Source organism: Neopsephotus bourkii, unplaced genomic scaffold (genome assembly GCF_033783945.1).
Source record: "Neopsephotus bourkii isolate Nb327-2 ecotype Australia unplaced genomic scaffold, CSIRO-AGI_Nbou_v1 NB_962, whole genome shotgun sequence".
Lineage (NCBI taxonomy): Eukaryota > Metazoa > Chordata > Aves > Psittaciformes > Psittacidae > Neopsephotus > Neopsephotus bourkii.
In genome coordinates this window covers 1,060,588-1,077,659 of record NW_026901456.1, presented here as the reverse complement: position 1 = coordinate 1,077,659, position 17,072 = coordinate 1,060,588, and the positions used below count along the sequence as shown (strand labels likewise).

Genomic DNA, 17,072 nt, shown 5'->3' with positions numbered 1-17,072 from the left:
AAACTTGATCTTCCCACTTGGGATAACAGGGTTATCTCCCGTTTTCCTCACCGAGTGTGTGAGGCCAAGCAAAGAGTGCTTTTACACTCAGTACCTTTAGTTTTAGCGCCATTCTTTATATGAGAAAATAGCTATGAACAGCTCCACTTCAAAGGTAGAATCCTGTTTTGTTAATAGCCACAGAGGAGGCAAACTGCTTTGCACACAAATCGGTGCTACTGCAGTTAGTGAGAAACTGCAAATTTCAACATGAATGTGGTATAAAAGTTTGGATGAAGTACAGGCATGATTTGGAAGGGTGGCATGTTACTTGAATCTGCTTAATACTACACAAATTTTGAGCCCCTGTTTGATTTTTATTGTCAGCAGAAGATATTAAACCTAGAAATTGTAGTCACTGACTTCTTGGTTGAATGTTTGGAACTGGTGTCAGCATTAAAAATGGAAAGCAGTGAAGGATTATTTTAATCACTTCTTAAAATAAGGAGGATATGTGTTGTTCTTGAGTATGAAGATTGTTACAGAATGTCCTCTCTTTGAAAGTAATTGCAAATGAAGCAATTAATACAGATTAAATACGCTTTGAAGGCTTATGAAAGTAACTTCAGGTTAGTGTTTGCAGAATAAAACAACTTAAATCATGGTAGCCGTCTTAGGGACCTCTGGGGAATGTTTTTTATTTTTTTTTTATTTTTTGGTGTTTAATAATAGCACATACAAGGTCTGGTGCTTATTTTCATATTATGTTGTAGTCCTTAATTATAAGTTAATAGTGGAGCTATCTGGAGTGAAGTTGTATTACTTTAGTCTCGATGGAAAACCTCTTGAGGGTAAAACCTTGCAGCCTATGTTTTCTGAGTATCGCCTTAGTTGTGAAAAAAGCCAATGCTTGTTGTTGAAATAGGGATTATGAAAAGCTATTAGTGAATACACTAATTACTTTTGTAACTGCAGAAAGCAGTGACATAGAGAGTGGATGGGGAAAGGGCTATGCTTTCTGTCTGAAATAATGGTGTTTGATAGGAAAAAGCCCTTTGATGTTAAAATTAAATGGTAATGAGTTAAATTCTCACACTTTGATAAGGTAGACTGTTCCTTTTTAAATTTTGTAAATAGATAAACTTCTTTCAGTCCTCTGTATCTCTGTATTTTTGAGCGTCTCAGAAACTCTATAAATGGCATCCAGCATGCCTTACGGATGTGTAGTGCATGGATATACTAAAGACCCTTTGTACCTCTCCACAAATGTGTTAAATTACCAGGGCTGAAGATGGGAAAGCAGTGGTACCTCTGTACTATAATTTAGCATGGGAAGGAAACAGATTCCCTACATACTAATCTCTTAATGCTTGCATGATGGGTTTTCTTGTATTTAGTTTGATATTTTGATACCAAACAAGTACTTGGAATGAGTGTTTTCCCTCTCAAAAGAACCAGAAAAATACCATGAAACTTCTGTTTTCAAAGATGTGCTCCTCTAATTAAACAAAGTCATTCAGGTGTATTTTCCAGGACTTAACCTTCTTTTGTTCTAAACTATTTATTTGACACAGTCTGTTGGGAAAACAGTTGGATTATGCCCCTCTTCTTTCCTTATTCAAAGCAGTTATAACCAATAAGCAGTTGTATATCTGATGAGCTTTCTCTTAATGGAGTTGTCTTCTGATCCCAGTCTTTAGTGTCGACTAAAGTTCCTTTTTTTAATATCCCCACCTATAGGATGAGTTCTTAATTATGCTTTCTCTTTGAGAGTAGGCAAAATGCTAAGAACCTGTACGTGAAAGGTATTTTAATTTTGTCGTGGTTTAAACCCAGCCAGACAGCTTGTTCACTCACTCCCCCGCTTCTTGCCCTCCCCCTACTCCCGGAGGGACAGAGAAGAGAACTGAAAAGAATGCAACTCCCACGGGTTGAGATAAGAACAGTTTAGTAACTAAGGTATAACACAAATCACTACTGCTACCACCAATAATAGTAATGATAAAGGAAATAACAAGGGAAGAGAATACAACACCTCATCACCAGCCGACCAATAACTCGCCCTGCCCAGCCTAACCAAGCACCAACCGATACCTCTTCCAACCCCGTAGTGACCTAGTCCTTCTGGTCACTCCCAGTTCCCTCCTGGGCATGATGTCCTGTGGTATAGAATACCTCTTTGGTCAGTTTGGGTCAGGTGTCCTGTCTCTGCTTCCTCCTGGCTTCCTCTCCTCCCTGGCAGAGCATGAGGCTCAGAAAAGTCTTTGGTCAGACCAAACATTTGAGCGTTACCAGCTTTGTTCCCAGGCTGAAAGTCAAAACCACAGCACTGCATCAGCTACCAAGAAAGAGAAAAATGACTGCTACTGTTGAACCCAGGACAAATTTTCATTACTGTCAAGTAATATTTTAAATGCTTCAGCTTGTAGCTGCTCATAAGAAGGAAATGTGGCAGAAGAGCCTGCAGGAAGGTGTGCACAAGTGGAGGTGAAATGAGTCTGTCAGCTGAACAACAGGCCCCTGCGATGCTGAAACTCTTTAAGGCAGAGCCTGCTGTCAGCATTGAGCATTAGCACGGCTGTGGATCCTTTCTTTCAAATGTGTACCCTTGCTACACTTTTGAAAGTTAATAATTAAAAGATGTATAACAACTTAATAATTTTGTTTCCTCTATAAAAAATGTCAAGCTGGTACCTGAATATCTTGTGATGTACTAGACTAGTGTATTCATACAGAGCTCTAAATAGTTTACAATCAATTGAGGTAATCTTTCAGAATGCATTAGTTGCCACTTTTAAAATTCAGGTAGTTCCCATTCTAGAAATAGATCTGTGATCCAGATGTTGTGTAGAAGCCATGAGTAGCGTTTTATTTGTAAACTGGATATACTGTGAAAACCAAAGCATAACTTTGGGGTTACCTTGAGCCGATATGCTAATTGGGCCTACTGTTATTTAATGATTTGCCAAGAGGCATGGAAAAAGCACATGCTACTTCTTTGAGGTCATATGCAAAATAGACTAAAATAATATGTGATTACAGTTTTGTTAATAAGCTTGGAGATTTTTACTTTTGCGGAATACTAATCAAACAGTTGCTGTTAATGTCATTTGTGTGGCATGAGTTATTCTTAGGGAGACTAATCTGCCCAAGAGCTTTAGGATTAGTCAAGGAGAGGTTTGCCACTATAGGCGTTACTGTAACAAACTGGACTGTAGCTTTATGTTATTCAGCATTACTACATAAAAGCTGCTTATCTGTGTAGATCAGTGCTCTAGATTATTTAATTGCATTGTAATGCAGATGATTTTTCTTGTCAGGAAATGAATGTAAATAAATTAAACCACTGGCTGTGAAGAAAATGTGAATGATGCATAAAATTCTTCACCAAGTCGCTTATTTAAGCTGGATATACCTTTTAATATGACCAGTGATTCATGAATTTGTGTGTTTAAGAATGTTATGTCAGCATGTATGGGAGAAATTACCACATTTAGTTTTATCTTACTCTTCTGCCATTTGTTGAGTTGTTAATTTATGTTTTGAAGTGCATGTGTTCTTAAAAAAGTGCTACTTCCTCCCCCTTATCTCCCAAAATACTGTTGTTCAGTCCCCTTCATCATAAAACTGCTGTTGGATGTCTCTGTTAAAGTCAGTAATAGTTCATTAGGTTTTACCTTATCAATAACTTATGCAGACTAGAAACCTGTCTTGAAATCAACTAAGTTTAACCTTTTATTTTTGGCTTTCAGTTTGGTTTAATTTGGCAGTGTTAGGTTTACTGTTGGACTCAATGATCTCAGAGGTCTTTTGCAACCTAAATCATACTGTGATCTAAATGTTTAGTTCTGTTGACAGTGTGTTTTAATTGCTCCAATATTTCTTTATGATTAGAAACATTTAGCTGTCCTAATCAATATAAAGAAGTGCTATGCAGAGCAGTTCATCAGTGTAGCCGTGCCAGCTCAAAATGTAGAAAGCTACATGGGATCATGACTTGCTCTGGTAATGTCATTAAGCTGGGAGATATTATGTAATTTTTGAAGGGAATGAGATTGTAAGTAGTCATAGGTTGTCACAGTTAGAGCTAAATTGATAGCACTCTTTAAGTAAATGGCCCCTTTGTTTTCTACCACTTTTAGCTGTCTTACCTTCCTTAGGTAAGGCAGAAAATAACCAAAAGTTCCCTATTACAAAGCCAGTAGAGAAGGTCTCCATGAAATTACAACTTAAGATTTTGAGTGAAAAAAGGTAAGTAGATCTCCTACTGCATTATTAATTTAATAGAGACCTCAGGTGGAGGAGCTGACTGTGAGTAGATTCCACATTCACACACGTCATGTGTGGAATGACTCACTTCTATTTTTGAAGTTTTGATAGGGTTGTGATGCTTTATAAAGAAAGAAAATCATTAATTTGGAGGATATTTTTGGCAAGTGTTTGATACAGATGTGTCAAGTTTGAGATGTTCTCCAGCTTCTGAAGATGATAGAGGGAGTAAGCCTGTGATAGTTTAACTAATCAAAGCAAGCCAGACAAGGTGTCATCCTGGTTACTGGAAAATTCTCTAATTACCCAGTGGAAGGACAGTGATGGTAGACTGTTAAATCATACAGTGCTTACTCCTTCCACTGAAGAAGAGAAATTGAGATAGTAAAGGGAAATCTGTGACAATAGAAGTGTTCCTGAGGGCAGGAAAATGAATGTTCTTTTCGAAAAAAAAAGAGAAAATAAAATAATCTAAAAAAAAAAAAAAGAAAACAAAAACCCAACTTGTCTTAATTGTGGCATTTTAACTAACAATGCTAAGCTAATGTGTTAGGGTAGTTAGATGTTGATTCTACGATATTTCTTGGTGTGATTTTTATTATTCATGAACCTGTTTTGTGTTTAAGTAAAGAGTAGGGAAACTGAAGATACAGGGTTTGCATACCTCATGTGAGACTAATTCTGTTTCTTCAGTTTTTCATTAATTTTTAAAATGTTTCTGATTTTCCCCTTGAGAAGCCTTCTAGCTAAAGATTAAAAGTTAAAAATAGTTATTTAGACCTAATTGCATATTCTGCTGTACCTCAAGTGTGACTTGCTTGCCTTTGGGGCATATGGGGCAACGGAGAGCTATGGACTCCTCCTCTCTTGAGGAATTTAGCTTGAAGAGGAGATGTGTCTTTGTGTTGTGTTTTCTCAGATGGTAAAACTGAAGCAAATACTTTCAGCTTATACCTTCTGAGGTTGTCTACATGGGAGAGCAGAAGGCTGAAAGAAGGAACTCTTGACTTGTTTGCCTTAATACTGCAGTCCCATGGGAGGGATTTAAACCAGTGTTGAGGTTCGTGGGGGAGGAGTGCTAAGGTGGTTTATAAATACATATAATGAGGTGGGAAGCTCACAGATATTCCAGAAGTGCATGTAATTGGGAAATAGTTGAGGGCATCTCTGGTGTTTGGCTCTATACCCCAGAAGATGGGACACTTAAAGGGGGGGAGGCAGCTGGGTGGTGCTGGGGAGTGTGCCCACAGGAGGTGAGGAAGAGCACTTAGGGTGGCCTGTCATCAACATGGGTGTTCTAATGCTTGTTTGGGTAGATGATAGTCTGTAATAGTTGGCTGTGAGCTAGACCTTTAGCAGTCCCATTTTGATACCATCCCAGCCACTGTATTTTAAGATTCAGTTGAGACACATCTCACTTGGAAACTGCTGCTTTCAACCCAGGGTCTTTATAAGGCATGATAAGATACAGCCTGTGTGCTAAACATTGGAAAAAAAGATATATTGTGAGGTTTTTTAGGAAGCTCTTGGGGAAAACTTGTTACTTTTTTGTTAATTATTAGTGAACTCTTCCTCTCAGTACACTGAATACATGTGGAAAATAAAATTCTATAATCATGCTTCAAGAATGATTGTTGTGTGTTTAACCAAGTTGATAAGGTGACTGTATTTGGGCAACAGTTTGGTTACAGCTTTAACATCTGTGTTAGAATCATAGAATAGTTAGGGTTGGAAAGGACCTTAAGATCATCTAGTTCCAACCCCCCTGCCATGGGCAGGGACACCTTGCTCTAAACCATGTCACCCAAGGTTCTGTCCAACCTGGCCTTGAAAACCAACAGGGACGGTGCCCATCCTCCCTGGGCAACCCATTCCAGTGCCTCACCACCCTAACAGTAAAGAATTTCCTCCTTATATCCAATCTAAACTTCCCCTGTTTAAGTTTTAACCCATTATCCCTTGTCCTATCACTACAGTCCCTAATGAAGAGTCCCTCCCCAGCATCCCTGTATGCCCCCTTCAGATACTGGAAGGCTGCTATGAGGTCTCCACGCAGCCTTCTCTTCTCCAGGCTGAACAGCCCCAACTTTCTCAGCCTGTCTTCATATGGGAGGTGCTCCAGTCCCCTGATCATCCTCATGGCCCTCCTCTGCCCTTGTTCCAACAGTTCCGTGTCCTTTTTATATTGAGGATACCAGAACTGCACACAATACTCCAAGTGAGGTCTCACGAGAGCAAAGTAGAGGGGCAGGATCACTGCTGTGTTCTGGACTCCTATGAAGACTGCATTAACGCTTCTCAAATCTGCCTGAATCAAACAATTTCAGCCTTTGCTGCCATGGGTGGGTAAGCCTAGGGTTTGGTTCAGACTTGCTTGAGCTGTTCCTGCTTTGGATGGACTGAAATGTCAGGCGTGGAATTAAACCTTTGTTGTTTCTTCTTCTTCTTGCAGGTGCCAGCTGATGGAAATGCTGGGCTGCTGGCAGAGCCCCAGATTGCCATGTTCTGTGGGAAACTCAACATGCACATGAATGTGCAGAATGGAAAGTGGGAGTCAGACCCCTCTGGCACCAAGACCTGCATTGGGACAAAGGAAGGGATTCTCCAGTACTGCCAGGAAGTAAGTCCCATCCTCGGGAACAGCTACGGTGGTTCTCCTGAAGCACTAAGCTGCAGGCGTGTGCTGGAGAGCCAAGTCTGTAGGGACATTCCCTGTCTATTTGCCTTTTTTTCCTCTTTCTCTCCTACTCTGTTGTCTTTTGTCCTTTTTAAAGAAGCTTTCTCTAGAGGCTGTTAAACAGCTTCAAAAATTGGTTGCTGGGGGAATTACAGGGACTGTTATTGGACAATTTTGTCCCTGTGTCTTCTACCCATGGGGGATAATTTTTGTATAGTATATGCAGAGTGAGCTTCTTACAAAGTATTTTGAATAAAGCTGAGGTGACAGTTTATTCTTTCAAATGCCTTTGTTCTTTCTGGGCTGATCTTGAAAGAGTCAGCTGTAACATGTCTTCTGTCATCCTGCCATGATACTGGAATACACTGGGGCAGTCCAGAGTTACTGGTCTCTGCTGCGCACTGATCCATTCAGGTTTTCTTAATAGATAAAGCTTGCCCTACAGATGAAGTCACAATGACTGATTTCATATTTCAGAGCAGAAGCTTATTACCACTCCCTTATGTCCTAAGAACAGATTGTGGATCTAATTTTGTTTTGTCTCCATGCTGTGATACCGTGATAACCTCGTACCAGTGTGTGTGACAATGTGAAAAGAAAATGCAGATTTCATGCTATGAAACAAAAGGGCATGGCTTGAGTTGCTTTAGTCCTTATGTTTTCCTGTACCACCTCTGCTTTTATTATATTTTTTTTAAAGCAGGGGCTATTGCTTATTGCCATGGCAGTAGCTACATTGCTTCCTAAATGTCAAATCAATTCCTGTGAAAATGCATCTTTAGAAAGCAAGATAATTCATGCTTCAGATCTCTGTTCTCATAGCATCTTTATTCCTGTCTTTTTACCCATTGATTGTTCCTTCTGTTTCTTGCAGTGTTTTATTTGGGTTTTTTCCCGGGTTTGGGCTTTATGGTCTAGAGCATTCATTTTAATGTTGTATTGTAATGGTTACTAAAATTATTTTTCACCAGTAGCTTTGTCTTTTCACTGAGTATTACTTTGTGAAATTAATACTTTTGTTTACTACTGACTAAAAGACCAAAGGTAACCCACTAGTAAGCTTTTGGAGGTTTCTGTGGGCCTTCTGTTGTCTGATTTATATAAAGTTGATTTATGCATAGTGAAATTGCTGAAGGTGAGGAAAAGAGTAAGAAGATGGAAGTAGAGAAACAGTTAATAAATGTCCATAGGGTAATAAGTCTCTATTTAAAGCTATAGAAAGAAATACATGAATTTACAGGAATTAAGAGTAGAAAGTTTGGGAGGTTTGAAGGCATGAATAGCTCAGTGACTTGGCAATTCAGTTACAAATACTGCTGGTAGGGAAGGGCTCCAAAATGAGGCCTTGGAACTGGAAATCTCAGCTGGATGTCAGGTCATTTTGGAATTGTGGGTGGCATTTAGAAAAAACCCTCCCACACCAAAACAAGACTCAAAAACTCCTCTTAAAAAAAGGGAAGAGGAAAGCAAAAGCAGTCAGAAGGTAGCAGCCTCATACTGGTAGATTACAAAGGGAGTAAGAAGGAAAACATTTTTTTGACTGCATGTGAGGAAAAATGTCTTTGCCATGAGAGTGGACATGTGGTGGCACAGGCACCCAAGCAGGCTGTAGAGTCCCCATCCTTGGAGGCTAGGAGAGCTGAACTGGGCAAGGGCCTGAGCAAATTGGTCTGGCTTAGACGCAAGCCCTGCCTGGAGTGGAGGAAGGTCTGAATGACCTCTCTAGGTTGCTTTAACCAGATTTTTTTTTGCCAATCTGAATTTTTCTCCTGACTTGAGAAACCGAGACCTTTGTTATGTGTGGCTTTGAGGGTAAATACTGGAACTCTGTTGTGGTGGTAGCCTTGATTTGTGTACTCAAAAGTTCTTTAGCTTATTATTAGATGATCATGTCACAACTTAAGAGATTCTCTTTAGCTACAGTTAGAAGCATAGCTTAGAGGGTTCTACCCTGTTGTGGGGCAAAGTGCTGGCAGGTTTACTCCATAAAAATGGGGTATGCATCTTACACATAATCATAGAGATTAGCTAAAATCAGTGTGTGATAAAGCAGTGTACTTTCATTAACCTGAAGTGATCAGCTCTGCTGTGGTGTGCTATAAAACATAGGAATCTGGCTAAAAAAAAACCCTTTCCTGCTGTGCTTACCAGTATGCTTCCTGCTTCTTGGTGGGAGACTGCTGGTGTCCTGGCTCTTCTGCCCTGTCCTTCCCCGCTGCATGCCAGCAACTGACTGTAGGATGCAAGGCCAGATGCCTGGGTGGTAGGGTGGGCTGCAAGGTGCATGGAGTACAGAAGCACTTACATTTCTCCTGCAGAGATACACCAGGAGCCTTGTATTTTTTCTTGAGATTGCCTTCGTTGCCTCTCCTCGTCCATTGCCAGCGTAGGTGGATTTTGAAGTCTTCAAGTAGAAAGTAGCAGTTGAGGAGCATTGCAGGGGCAGAAAGGAAGGAATGGGGAATAAGCAGAACCACCTACATGTTTCAAAGGTTTGTGTGGCTTGTTGTTGCTTCGCTTCATTTTGAGTGGGAGCTCAGTGCAGCACAGGAACTGTCTGAATTTATATTTGGACAAAACATCACACAGTTTAAAGATGATAAAGCTCAGACTGTATGTTACTAATTTGAAAGGAAATGGAGATACTTGAACGCTGCCTTCTAACTTCTTTGACCTCAGTTAAACTCTGCTACTGAATAAGTGGTTGTGGAAGCACAGTACATCCATCTCCTCTGCCTTCATACCTTCACATTCTCCAGAGCTCAGCCAAAGCTGATGGCTTTTCTTCTTTCTTCTTTAAATACAAGCTAATCAGGCTTTCTGGGGTCGAATGAGATGCTGGTTACAGAAGTACTGTTTACTAGTGGTTTTTCTAATGTCAAACGAGCTAGCATGCCTTTATATTAATTGTACCTGTGCTGAAAAGTAAAATGGCATGGGTTGCTGCAGGACTTGAATCTTGCAGATCATGCCCATGCAACATTGCTTTAGTGTAAAGGGAGTGGTTACACCTGCACGTGTGCCAAAATCATTGATGTGAGTGCAGCTGACACTTCACATCAAGCCTGACTGACGTTGCAGTACCAGCTGTTTTGGAGGGATGTTGGAAAAACCCTGCCATACACGATTGCTGGATAACCAGCCCCTTGGGGAAGGTTTCTTCCAAACAGCCCCTGATGGGTGAGGTTAGCTGATGTCATAAAACAGGTAGGGACCACTGCACCTGGAGTTTGCTCTTTCTTGTTTTGTGGAAGAAGCCAGTTGCCCCCACCCATACATATTCAAGCACTGGAGTGGCACATTATGGTGAAGGAAGGTGCATTTCAAGGCCCATCAGCTCCTTGTCTTGCTGAACAGTTTTCATAAAACTGATCTGGAGCTTGCCCTTTGGGAAAGTGTGTTTTCAGAGTCATGTGAATATGCAGAGTAGGAGGTTAATTTAGGTGTGCTCATTTCCCTGTTTAAACAGAGTGAGTACTCAGAAGGAACAAACCGGTGTATGTTTTATTACATTGGCAGTTTTGAACAACTCCTATGTTCTAAATTTTATGTCTCACCATTAGGATACATTATATGAGTTCCTTGAAGGACTGAAATCATTTTGCCATCTGTGCTGAGCTTGGTGTCCAAAATGAATTGTAAAAACAATACAGCTGGCAAAAAAAATCATTTTGTCTAATACATGTTTTTTCCCTACTCAGTTTTGGAGGTGCTCATTTCCATTTTAAGTATGCATGGAGCTGTTCCGTTTTGGGTTGCTCTTAGGTTTTTTAATGCTTAGAATAACTTACAGATGTAGGGTGTATGTTTGCTCTGGCAGGTGTTACACCTGGCATTTCTAAAACCATATCATGACTGCTTGATTTCTTTTGTCCACTTTCTTTCTAAGTGCCATTGAGATCCACAAGCATTTTTTCACGGAACGTGTATTTATTAAAGTCCTCCCCAGAAAGGAAAAAGAAAAGAATTAATAATGAATGCTGCTATGCTCCTAATTGCATCTTTGTGTTATGTAGAGCAGAAAATAGTAGGGTAAATTCAGATAGCAGGTAATTCATTGTAGCTGTTGACATAACAGTGTTGACATTTCTAATCTCTAAGCATAATACTTTTTAAAATTAACCTCTTGTCGTTTTTATCAAATATTCTGTGTTTATGGCATGGATTTCACCAGCAGCTTCACCTAAACATGAAGCCACTTCTTAGCCAGATCCAGCACAAGCTGGAATGTGACCATAATAAGGCCTTGAAATTAACTCACCCCACAGCCCCCAGCTTCAAAGCAGTCCTCAAGTCCCCTGTTTTGTAGATGGGTCGAAAAGGCCATCGATTACTTCCCTGTCTTCAGTTTTATTTACTTGCGTGGCTCACTACCACCACCATTTTCAATAATTATTTTACTTTTGTTGCCCTGAGCCCATATCAGGCAGGACTGATGGAAAAGTTCCCTCCTTCTCCAGTCTTTGTCCTTGTTGAGAGCTTCTGAAGGTTTGTTAAAGGCTTGTTGAACTGCCAGGGATACTGATGTTTTAAAAAGGAAAAAAAGATAGTTTGATCTTTTCTTCTGAGAATTTGAGATGTGATGAAAATGGTCTTGCTGCTTTGATAATGGTTTCTCTCCATGTTACCTTGTCATTTTCATCCTAGTATGTTGTTTTTATCTAGGCTGCATAATGTGCTCTTTCTAGTTTCTCAAACCAAATAGTCATTGTATTGAAGAACAAAATCAATTGTAAACCTGTACCACTCTAAATTCACCAGCCTGAAAAGCCATACATTTTGCTCTGAGGAAAATGATCCATTTAATGAAACATCATGGAAAACTTACAGATTTTTGGCAGCACAGATTGTCCTGAAAAACAAATGACATTTTCAAGAGGAATGTGTGTTGGTATATTCTGAGACGTGTACACTCATGCTTAAAAGTTCAGGTGAACAGTATATTAGCACTCTTGGCATTGGTTATTGGGGTCTTTTTTTACTTAGCTTTTGGTCGACAGCACAAGTTGAATTAGTTCATTTTGTCTGCCACTGCTTAACTCTTATTTGCTTCAATGGAAGCTTAGATTTTGGAAATGCAGGGTCTGCTACTTGGTGGTATATTTAACCTTAATATGCTCACCATAGAACCCTCTTGAAAAAGAAGGCTGGGCTTTTTAGCCCAGACTTGTAGTGTACAATTTAAATACATTTCAAATCAAGTGGCTAATGAAACTTGGAGCATATGCTACAAGATAATGCCTGTCTTTCATGAATGAAATAAAAAGGGTCCCCTCTCATTTTCTCCCTACACAAACCTTTTTTTGCATGTCTCAAAGAAATAAAAACCATGAGGATCTTAGTATGTTGCCGCTTTCATGATTAGTTTTCCAGCTCTTTTTGAAGCAACACATTTTTTCTTGTGGAAGGAGGCTGCTTCTGCTTTGAGGCTGAGGGAGGAAGAAGGGTGAAAATAGACAAGGATTGCATAAATATATATTTAAGCAAGTGTGTGCTGCAGTGTTTAATGAAGCTGTGATGCTGCATTTTCTCCTAGATTAAATCTGAATTTTGTAGATGTGATGGACTAGATGAATGGTTCAACTTAATCTGCGGGTTCCACCAGCACAGTGTTTGTGCCAGGAATGCAATTACTCCTTCTGTCCTCTAAAATACATGAATGTAAAGGCTGTACGCAGGGTAGCCCTATTGCCTTTTTTGGTTCATAGTTGAACTAGCAGACAATGATATAGCATGTGATGGAGATGTCAAAAGAAATCTGCTAAATTGGAGATAAAAAAGACAAGAAGGAAATGTTTTACATTGTCATCAGCATGCTGTGCTCTGTGCTTGTGGCTTTGCTCCTCAAGGTTACAGAAGGACCAGCTAACCGTGCTTGCACAAGTCTCTCTGCACACAAAGGGAAGGGAGCGAAGCTCAACTTGTCCAATGCTTGGCCTTACTAGAGCCCAAGAAACTTCTGAGAGGGCAGTGTAGCTTTGAATGAAGTCTGTAGAGTTGTTGCCTCTCCTGCACCTGGTGGGGGCAACACAGCGGATCTTTACTGCTGTGTTTCACCATTCTTTTTTCCCTCTGACAGACACAGTTATCATAGTAAGTTGTCTGCTGTTTCCTTTACAGATACATCTCCCAAACATCTTAAGCTATGTAGCTCTGAGATGGACTGGTAGCAGCTGTCCTTTAGTAAATAATATTATAAGCCCAAGAGATATTAGGCATAAAGTGTGATGGATTACCTTAAGGAAAGAAAAATGTGTTATAAATGTACAGCTGTTACATACCAGCCCTTTTAAGGAGGAAATGTCCTTAGTGATCTACTTTCTTTTCCTCTACCTTTTTAGACCATGCTTGCATGGTTTGGCACTAATCTATCCCACTTTTGCTAAAGGTCATTCTGGGATCTCTCTTAACTGCTGACAGCTTCCACTATGATGTAGTTTTTATTCTTAGGGGGTTGGTTTCAGAGGTAGCTCAGTTTCTTGATCCAGCTTCTGTGTTAGCACTGGGTCATGGAGAGGTGTTAGCAGTAAGTGGACAAAAGAGGAAGGAATCGTGCTCTGGCAATATCAGACTTGTGTCCATTTAAGGGCACTGAAACAGCAGCCGTAACATCTGCAAGTGTACCTTTGCAGATGGATGGGAGCAAGTGTGACTCCTAGGGATTGGTGATCCTGAGAGCTGGTTTGTGTGCAGGGTTTGGAGGCCTGCGTGGTTTTGAGTGCTTAAAGGGATTTCAGCTCTTTTCTGGTTTTCATACAGAAGACCAGAAAGAGGTGAAACACAGAAAGACACAAAAAGTTTCTGTGCAGGACTGTGTGTGTGAATAGGGAGTATACTTTGTGTCTTACTGCTTTTTCTTCTGGTGTTGTGGTGGTAGTGGTACTCGATTCTGGGGGTTTTCTTTCTGTGGGGAAGAAGGAAGCAGGTTTCTTTTTTCTCCTTTTTCCCCCCACCCCTTGCTTTTTTAGCTCTCCCGTGTTTCACTTGTGTCCATGTACTTCGAAATATATGGAAATCAGAAACACTGACTACAAATGTGTTGATTTCACTGTAACAGTGCATGTGAAGCTTATTAGTGCCAGTCAGTGGACTGATCTGTCCAGACTGGTCACACAGAATAGGTTCATGTTCAGAAGTCTGTCTTTGCAAGTAAAAGGACATAACACGCATAGCTTCAATTGCCAGTTCTGTAGGCAAAAATAGAGAAGGAAAGACAGCTTCTCGTGCTGTGTAGCTTTGAAGTTGTCTGGAATGTGATGCTTGCTTGAATTCATAGCAGGGCAGTGCTGCTAGATTGGATGGGAGAAATACTTCTTGATTTCTAGAACATTCATTTTTTTGCCCAAGCAGCTTGTTACCACCACTTTGTAATTCATACGGGAGCATAATCATCTGGTCAGCTTTTATCCAGTTAAAATTATTAGGTAGTGCTGTACTGAGTGCCTGCTTTAATCTTCCAAAGACTGAATACCTTTGGCTAAAAAACTCCACTGATAACTCTGTTTTTATAGATTTACAGAAGATTGTTCTAGGTGGTTGTGGATTAATTTTAATTATAATTATGAAGATGTTTCTGAATATCTGACCAACTATTGATGGCTTCATCCACCTTTTCCCATTTTGTATAAATATAACATGGGTTTTTTTTATGAGTTTAAACAAAATTTTAGCCTTTTTTTTTTTTTTTTTTTATTTGAGGAGGGTGAGACCTTAGGGTAAACCCTTGCTAAGGAAAGAGAAGGACTCCTCTTTAGCTAAGACAGGAGCTTCTGCTGGAAAGTGTTTAGAGGATGCATCACCATATCTGTTAAAACATCAGCTTTGTATTTTGTGGGTACTGTTAACTGTTGCATATATTAACAGGAGAGAAAAAAGAAAATTACTTGTGTGGTAATGACAATACCATGTTTAATTTTTTTCTTCTGTTAATCTGGATATGAGAAAATATGATCTGATACACATTTTTTTCTTGATAGCTTTCTTTTTCTATAAATATCAGTGTAGGTCAGAAGAGCACTGACCCCTTGGAAATGTAATGATGTGCAAGATGTCCCAATTCCAGTTGTTTGAAGAAACTGCGCAAGGTTTCCATTGCAATATAAACCAAAGCAGTTTAATTTGGTTCTTGTCCTATATGTTCATAAGCATTTCTAAAACATCTCATGTCCTCCATTCATTATTACTCCATTCTTCCATTTGGCCTGGAAACAGAGCGCTGCCAAAGAGTTGTGGTCAATAAATGACTTTTTTGTAAATTTAACTTTGGGTTGCATATGGGAAACTATAATTTTTTGAGGCAGTATCAAGATTCTTTAGTATTATTTTGATTTTCCTTCTTCGAGCCAATTACAGACTTAAAAAAAAATTATTTTGATAAGCATGTCTTTAAACATCTGTAAAGTGTTGCAGCTTACGTTGCTTGTCCACACAGCTTGGTAAGTCAGTATACGCCATCAAAGAGGAGTAAAAAACCACAAGGGATCATCCAAGGAATAGCATTTATGCTTCTAAACAAAGAACCTAAGAGGATAATAAGACTGATCTTATTAAAGCTGAACTTGTAATATCTTGTAAGTTAATACGTGTATACCTTTTTTTTTAGTGTTTTAGAGGAGATTGTCATAGAAACTTGCATTTTGAGCTATTGCTGGGAACTCATTAGTGGATATGCTAATAAGTGGTTACTTGCTAAAGTCTGGAAGATGGCTTTTAAGATTCTGGTGCCAGTATGGATCAGAGCCTCTCTGTTGAGCAGCAGTGTGATGTGTTCCTATCATGGTTTCATTACTTTACCCCAGGCATTTCACATGAAGAGCACTGCTGTGGTTTGGGGTTCAGAGCAACATGGAAGACTAAGAAGTCTTCCATATTCAAGCAGTTTTGAATTTCTTCAATGTCCCCGCTTTTGCATACTTTCAGCTTCAGGATCCTGAGCTGTTGTAGCTTAAGATCTGTAGCAAGAACAGTCTCTCTTGTGAGACAGTCGTATTACGTGAGCTAATTTTAGAGTTTCTTACCAAACTAAGAGGAGTGCTGGTACAGAGCTGTTTAGCAGAAGTGTTGAGTTTAAGCAGTACATGCTGTTGCCGAAAGAGTCAGTTTTCTTCCCTCTTCCTCCTCCTTTCTGCTCTGCCAGATTTTAGCATATGTCTGATCTTGCAGTCAGGAAATTTAGGGAGCTGAACTGCACAAAGCTAAACCCTGCAAACAAACAGAAAAATACATGAGTTTCTCTCTCAATCCAGCTCACCAAAGGAGGTGGAAAGGGAAAGCCAGGACTTCTTATGACAGCTGACCAGAGGATGGCTTTGCTGTAGTGTTTGAACAGCCGGGGAAAGAGAACCTTTTTAGGTGTTTCTGAAGGCACTGCATCTTTCTGCTTCTTGGCTTTATGTGTTTTCAGAAGAACACATCCAGTTAATCCCCAAATTTCCCCAGCAAGTTTTCTCTGGCGATAAGATAAAGACAACAGGAGCAATTTAAATGGGGGGGGAAAAAAAGGGTGTTATTAGGTCTAGAAGACAGATGTCAAATCAAGCCTGTAATGAAGACCAGGCCACATGTTAAGAGATGCAAATGTGGCTCCATGATTTAATTTTGGGCAACAGTAGGGCCATTAGTGGAGAACAAACAGATTCAAAATACCAGAATGTGTGCAGAAAAGGAGAAAAAAGAAGGCAGGTGAAAATGAAGAAATGTGAACAAGGCTGGTATTTTTAGTCAGGTTGATGACAGCAGGAAGGACAGAAAAGAACTGATGGATGAATGAAAGACTGAGAAATTTGACATATGCAATATCCTTGTGGTGATTATCTGATCTGAAATGGAGTTTTCTTGGATCACGCGATAAACTCTACCGCCACAGGCCTGCCATAAGTATTTTGACAAAAAGGATATGGACCCTCTGTATCAAATGTAGAGTCCTAACTCCTGAGTGGGCTGTTCTCAGGAGCATCAGTCTTGTGCTCTTTTCTAAGATTAGGGTTCTTTGTTGCTTTTTACCAAACATAAATCCTGTCTTAAACATAATGCAGAAGTGGATTAAATATTTGCAAATTAATGGGATGTATTTATCACACTGTTGCCATGTCATAGAAGAGGGAGAAGCTCTGGGCTGATTTACAGGGCATTAGAGGGTCAGCATGGT

At 39.8% G+C, this 17,072-nt stretch overlaps 1 protein-coding gene across 5 annotated transcripts in view; it reads left to right on the top strand.

Annotated features, from left to right (window-relative positions):
• The window catches only part of APP (amyloid beta precursor protein), a 207,962-nt gene that overhangs the window by 29,975 nt on the left and 160,915 nt on the right, over positions 1-17,072 (top strand). For all 5 annotated transcript variants that reach the window (XM_061358980.1, XM_061358982.1, XM_061358978.1 and 2 more), the window contains exon 2: positions 6,701-6,868. In XM_061358980.1, the coding sequence (XP_061214964.1) occupies positions 6,701-6,868 (168 nt within the window). The remainder of the gene's footprint in view (positions 1-6,700; positions 6,869-17,072) is intronic.